The following is a 7,376-nucleotide window of genomic DNA, read 5'->3' as shown; positions in this document are numbered from 1 at the left end:
TCGGATGCCATCTATACCCAGTAAACCCTGCAATTTGCTGAGATTTGGGCCATAAATTTGTCATAACAAATCCTTTCCAGGAGGCATTCCATCTTCTGTTGGCGTTGATCTCTAAATGTGCTGCTATGCAAATGCAGGAGCTGTTCCGGATATCTCTCTGGGAGAGGAAGGCTGTCTGTCTTGCTGTCTGTTTTTCTCAGAAGGAGGACATTGATGTGAACTCTTCTCTCTGAGTGTCCATGAGGGAGGTATGGCAGAGGACCCAGTCTGGTGAGGGTCTGTGTGATCACACATGGACATCTTGGCAGGGATCAGATGAGTAATGGAGGGGTTTTCATGGCCTTTGGACATCCATGACCAAATCAGTCAGAGCGGTCATTTAGTCCTAGCCAGCAGTAAGAAAACAAGTCGAGGGGAGATTGGTGTCCAGCCAAAAGCAACATGGCGGACTCACTGTCTTTCACTCCTTGATGAACGCCCCAGGCAGATATTCTGTGAATCAAAGCATTTTCTTCTGTCCCCCTACTTCATCTCTCTACCAGAGGTGATTCATGCATGCATGATGTCATACGGAATGCCATTTTTTAAATGGTCTTATGTGTGAGGGGCCATTGTCTTGGCCAGTGTCTGCTGTACCGATTAAAAAAATATGAAATGATGAACAGTTAAAGGTCCAATGCAGCCATTTTTATCTCAATATTAATTTCTTTCGCAATATTAATTTCCTTTCTGGGTAACAATTAAGTACCTTACTGTGATTGTTTTCAATTAAAATGGTCCAGAAGAAACAAAAATAGTTTCTTAGCTAAGAGACATTTCTCAAGCAATCATTTTTCTAGGACTGTTTTGGATTGGTCTGGTTGGGGAAGGGAAAACTGAAAACTAGCTGTTATTGGCAGAGAGGTTTGGAACTCGCTTTCTTATTGGTCTGTTAACTAATTTACCGCCTGGTGACATCACCAGGTGGTCTTTTCAAACAGCTCTTACACTAAAAAGGCATTAACACAATTTTCACAAGTTCACAGTATTATTCCAACCTCATTGTTACAAAGGAAATTATGGGTAGCTCTAATGGGAAGGGTCTACCATGATCGCGACACATGATGACAGCTGAGGCTGATATGATCTTGCTTGGGCTATGTAGTGAAAAGACAATCCTTGCTTTAGTGAGTGCTTCAGGAGCAGGGGGCTTTTAGTGCTGTTGCAGGACATGTAAAGCGTGGTGTGAAAGGCCCCAGTGATTCCCGTCGGGCCAGTAGAAGGTATTTTAATGGCTCACTGACCCCAGTAGCCAGGCTGTCACCACCTCTCTCACAGGGTCCGCATTGTGCTGCTGTTAACTAGACATCAAGACCTCAGAAACGCAGGAGGCTCCAGCAGGGCCCTCCGACCGAGGGGCCACAAAAGAATGAAATGGAAGAAAAACAAGAGCACCTCACAAAAGGTCTTAACATCACATGGTTGGCTGGAGAGACCAGGAAGGGAGATATGTCTTTACATATCGGCATGCCACCGAAACATCCATTCTTCATGCAACTCTTCACTACAAGGGAGTGCCCTGTGCCCCAGTCATTGTGTGATCATCATGCCTATGTTTATCCAGAATGGAACGGAATAGACATTAAAGTTCAAACAGTCAAAATTAATTTAATTAGTTAGTTTTAATTAATTAATTAATTAGTTTTTTAAAATGATGTATGAAAACCTTTAATAATAATATAATTCCTGTTTTCATAGTTGCAATATCTAAAGTACTGTAAATTTTAACAGCAGCCAGCACATACAGTTATTCTACAATGTGGGAGATCTGCGGACTTGACTCTCTCGTTGGCTGGGCGCTGCAAAGCGTCACCATCTGTCACTGCTAAAGCAGTAGTCTACCCCCCGGTCTCTCTGTCAGTAAGAAAACAGTGTGGAGCAATACGCTGTGAAGTTTGCCATACGACTTACCGATTTAAATATTGACCTCCAATCTACATATGAGTAAAAAGAAAAACAACTAATCAAGCGCGTCCTGGAATTGCACTGCCGAGAACTGTGGAGGATTTTTCTCACATTTTGGCACATTCAAACACTAAAGAAAGACGGTCCTTGATGGAATAATTAGTTTTGCATCGAAAATATGACGAAGATATTATTACATCTGGTGCATTTGATGTTATTTTTTCATTCCGGTATCGGAGAAGTTTTATCAGAGGAGCCATTCGAAATTACGCAGCAGGACAGCGATATCCACGAAACTACCGATAGCACCTCCTCGCGCGAAAGCGCACGGCGGGACATGGTCTCCATCAATATGTTTAAAGTCTATGAAAAGTACAGTAAGGAACCACAACGCCATCGAGACGAAAATACCGTTAGAAGTTTTAAGGCTATTCCAGGTGAGTGTTCTCCTGCCCTATGTACGGCAGTATATTTTATGTAGGCCTTTTTAACGTAAGATGTCATTGAGTGTCCCGAAAGCCGTCTGCTACATAAAATGCATTATTATTATATGTGCATATGTTACTGCATGACACTGTAATGTCACATAACCTAATATGAAGTGGCGGGCTGCTGTAGGTAGGATACAGCAGCTACAGTAGCCTATATCAGTTGGAACCGTACAGTGACATAAATATAATTTTGCAAGAGCAAAACGTAAATCATAAATAAAGTTCAGCTACTGAATGTGTTTAATATAAGCACCCCCCATGCCCTGTCACTACTTGATACAAGCTCAATGTGAGAGTATAGGCTACTGTTAGTATCCACGACATATTAGACCAAAGCCGATTATGACGCCAATAGAGGCACATGGAAAATTCTTCTCGTGCGCTCCTAAGCATTTCCACATGTCTGAGACCTTTTCAGAGGCAATGTTTATCTTTCAAACAGCAGTGGGAGTCAAGGGATGAAATTAAGATGATTGTTTATTGTAATCCAAATGTTGTATATTGCAATCAGATCGTTATCATGCCATGTGGTAGCATGCACTATAACCTGCTGTATGTGATGCTATTTCACCCAGAGCTAATCATTCATTGTTTTTATGACATTATAGTTAGCAGAGAAAACAGTTGAAAGTAAGCTACATTGAAAAATAAAGTTTAGAATTGAAAATGCTGTCACCACGTCTTTCCATTGTCTTGTCTTTTTTTTGCAGGAGTCTCCAAGAACAGTGTATGGTTCCATTTCAACCTGTCGTCCATCCAGGAGTCGGAGGACATCCTGTCCGCCACATTCCACTTCCTGGACCAGCGTCCCCGCCACCGACCCTGGATCTGCCGGCGCTCCCGAAGCGCTTCCTGTCGCCTTCAGTGGCATCCCCCGTCCCAGCTCCTCTTCCGAGGAACGTCCCCAAACTCTGCCTTTGCCTCCCTGCTGGGCAACGTCACCCTGCCCCCTCCCAGGAGAGGGTCCTGGCAGACAAGTGATGTCTCCGCTGTAGTCAAAGAGGCCCGCATCCTGGGAGTCTTCCTCATTACCGCTGAATTTGACTTCGGGATGAGGCCCCAGAGGAACCAGGAGCACCTTTCTCCAGCCATCCTACCGTACGTCCTGGCGTATGCCAACGACATGGCCATATCTGAGCCCAACAGTGTGGCCATGACCCTGCAGAGGTACGGGCCTTTCCCTTCGGGCGAGGAGCCCACCCGGTCATCCAACGAATCTCCTCCAGCCTCTAGGCTGAAAAGAGAAGCATTGTCCCCCCTGGACCAAATACTGGACAATGACCTGCCTGAGGTCCAGTTCAACACCCTGAAGAGCCATGAGCTATGGGAGAGCACTTATTTGGTTCCCAAGATCAAGCCCTCAATGAAAGATGGGCAAAAGCATGGTCAGGAGAGCAGTGAGGGGTTGAATAAGCCCCAGGTGCTGAGCTTTGATGAGAGGACCATGAAGAAGGCTCGCAGGAGACAGTGGAGTGAGCCCAGGGTCTGCGCCCGACGCTACCTGAGAGTGGATTTTGCAGACATCGGCTGGAGCGAGTGGGTGCTAGCCCCGAAAGCCTTTGATGCCTACTACTGTGCAGGCACCTGCGGATTTCCTATTCCTAAGGTAAGTTAGCGTAGTGTTTTACTTCAGTGTGTCATGTAGTATTTATTTAGTAAATGAAATATTGAATTGTTTTGAAAAGATGTTTGGATTGCTTTAATTGATCAGATGACGAAGGGCATATAAAATACACTACATGGCCAAACGTATGTAGACACCTGCTCATCGAACATCTCATTCCAAAATCATGGGCAATAATATTGAGTTGGTCCCCCCTTTGGTGCTATAACAGCCTCTACTCTTCTGGGAAGGCTTTCCACTAGATGTTGGAACATTGCTGCAGGGACTTGCCTCCATTCAGCCACAAGAGCGTTAGTGAGGTCGGGCACTGATGTTGGACGATTAGGCCTGGCTCGCAGTCTGCGTTCCAATTCATCCCAAAGATGTTCAATGGGGTTGAGATCAGGGCTCTGTGCAGGCCAGTCAACTTCTTCCACACCGATCTCGACAAACCATTTCTGTATGGACCTCGATTTGTGCACCAGACCATTGTCATGCTGAAACAGGAAAGGGCCTTCCCTAAACTGTGCCACAAAGTTTTCCCTTCACTGGAACTCAGGGGCCTAGCCTGAACCATGAAATTAGCCCAAGCCCATTATTCCTCCTCCACCAAACTTTACAGTTGGCACTATGCATTGGGGCAAGTAGTGTTCTCCTGGCATCCGCCAAACCCAGATTCGTCCGTCAAACTGCCAGATGGTGAAGCGTGATTCATCACTCCAGAGATGGCGTTTCCACTGCTCCAGAGTCCAATGGAGGCGAGCTTTACACCAATCCAGCTGGGAATTGGCATTGTGCATTGTGATCTTAGGCTTGTTTGTGGCTGCTCGGCCATGGGAACCCATTTCATGAAGCTCCCAACGAACAGTTTTTATGCTGACGTTGCTTCCAGAGGCAGTTTGGAACTCGATAGTGAGTGTTGCAACTGAGAACAGATGATATTTACGTGCTTCAGCACTCGGCGGTCCCGTTTTGTGAGCTTGTGTGGCCTACCACTTCGCGGCTGAGCTGTTGTTGCTCTTAGACATTTCCACTTCACAATAACAGCACTTACAGTTGACCGGGGCAGCTCTAGCAGGGCAGAAATGTGAGGAACTGACTTGTTGGAAAGGTGGTATGCTATGACAGTGCTATGTTGAAAGTCACTGAGCTCTTCAGTAAGGCCATTCTACTGCCAATGTTTGTCTATGGAGATTGTATGGCGGTGTGCTAGATTTTATACACCTGTCAGCAACGGTTGTGGATGAAATAACCAATCCACTCATTTGAAGGAGTGTCTACATCTTTTGTATATATAGTGTCTAACAAACGTGATGTCATCATCATACTCCCTTGTGAAAGAGAATCCCTCTTAACTCCAGCTTCTTTCCCTCTCTGGCTCCCAGGTTGCCCGGCCCTCGAACCACGCCACCATCCAAAGCATTGTGAGGGCGGTGGGAATCGTTCCCGGCATTCCGGAGCCCTGCTGTGTTCCGGACAGGATGAGCTCTCTGAGTGTTCTCTTCCTGGACCCCAGCCGGAACATGGTGTTGAAGGTTTACCCCAACATGTCTGTGGAGACCTGCGCCTGCCAGTAGAACCACCCGGAAGGAGCCTCAATGCATAATGCATGAGCCAGAGTACAATGAATCAGACAGAGTGGAGCAGGAGAGACATTCAGTCAGTACAGTAAAAAAGACAGACATCTTTAGATGAGGCTGCGATGGATAAACCCACCATGGAGGGAGATCTGGATTATAGATAAGGGTTTCTGGATTATAGATAAGGGTGGCGAGATGCAGAGAACGCCGTGTCTGACTATCAGATCAGTGTGATTCACACAGACATTTCCTTGTCATTCAGCAGCTCAACTGTAGTTGAATTTGGGCCTGTATCACTGTCAGTTCCAAGTCTTCAGCCATCCAGAGTTCCTGATGTATACACGGATTCCAAAGTAACTCAAATGATGGACCCTATTGCCATGTACTGGACTTCGGTGGGGGCTGGTGGGAGTAGCTACAGGAGGACGGGCTCCTTGCAATGGCTTGAATGGAATAGATGGAATGCTATCAAACACATGGAAACGACATGTACGACTCAGTTCCATTTACTCAGTTTCAGCCATTGCAATGAGCCCCTACTCCTATAGCTCCTCCCACCAGCCTCCACTGCTGCACTTAGACTATTGGACTCAGGTGAGCTTTAGATGTGATGTCTTTATACGGTACAAGACTCAAAAGCTGAACCTCTGTAAATAATAATGTAACTAATACAACTAAATAAGACTTATTTCTGTAAATAATTGCTGGGATCTTAAACTATGTTTTGCCTGTAGTGTTCACTAGTTGTGCAGTTTGAATTAATCTGTCAACATAAATGGTTAATACATGAGAGAATGTACTGTTATAATAAATAATCCCATGTTGTTTTCTGACATGTCATGTTTGCATAAGTTTGAATCAGGAATCCATTGTCATCATATTCAGCGAAGAAAATGGAGATAGACAGCACATTCCTGCCACCTGCTGTTTTGAAATAGAAAATAGTTTTCAAAAAATGGCCATTTGAAGAGGTAGACCTGATATTGATTGTTTTGATCTTATTGACGGAAAGATTGTGAGAGCTTAATTACTTATAGACCACTAGTGCAAAGTTATTACATTCAAAATGTTCAGCATCATACTGTAGTTGATTAACGTCAAACTACCACAAAAGTCTTGAGAATATTGGGCTATGTAATTTCTATTCCAACATTGTGAATTGTGCATTTATCCTTTGTTTAGGCTTTGTCCGGTTTTGATCATGTGTGCTTTAATTGCCCAAATATGGCCTAGATTGACTCAAAACTTAAATGGAAATAAACTGAATGCTCCATAAAGTGGAGTACATGAATAATGAGAACCCTGGGAGATTGGTTGGGGTTGTAATCATTTTATGATGACCTTGTCCTGAGTCCTCATAGGCTGCGTTTACACAGGCTGCCCAATTCTGATCTTTTTTTTCACTAGTTGGTCTTTTGACCAATCAGATCAGCACTGAAAAAGATTGGATGTGAAAAACTCTGATGTGATTGGTCAAAACAACAATCAGTGGAGAAAAAAAAGCATCCTACATATTTACAGTATTAGCCAAGCAGCTAATATTATAATTACAGGAATGTTTAGGGAATAGGAATGGGTTACTCATTTCAGACTCAAATAAAGAAAGTACCTTAATCACCAAATCACTTGTTTATCTGGTGCATTCTTCTCTACGGAAAATGCATGTCAGAGGATATATAACTGGCCTTTACTCATAAAGATATCCCACAGAGTGGGGGGGGGGGGGGGGGGGGGGTCTGCCTGAATGTGTGAGAGAGA

At 44.5% G+C, this 7,376-nt stretch overlaps 1 protein-coding gene across 1 annotated transcript; it reads left to right on the top strand.

Annotated features, from left to right (window-relative positions):
- Positions 1-1,535: 1,535 nt before the first annotated feature.
- On the top strand, positions 1,536-7,240 carry LOC109865205 (growth/differentiation factor 10). Its single transcript, XM_020453318.2, has 3 exons — positions 1,536-2,381; positions 3,146-4,041; positions 5,424-7,240. Exons 1-3 carry the CDS (start codon positions 2,123-2,125, stop codon positions 5,613-5,615), a joined length of 1,347 nt encoding a protein of 448 aa, XP_020308907.1. The 5' UTR covers positions 1,536-2,122; the 3' UTR covers positions 5,616-7,240.
- Positions 7,241-7,376: the final 136 nt, after the last annotated feature.

Source organism: Oncorhynchus kisutch, linkage group LG20 (genome assembly GCF_002021735.2).
Source record: "Oncorhynchus kisutch isolate 150728-3 linkage group LG20, Okis_V2, whole genome shotgun sequence".
Lineage (NCBI taxonomy): Eukaryota > Metazoa > Chordata > Actinopteri > Salmoniformes > Salmonidae > Oncorhynchus > Oncorhynchus kisutch.
Note: the sequence above shows the minus strand (reverse complement) of the source record. Positions and strands in the feature narration are given on the sequence as shown.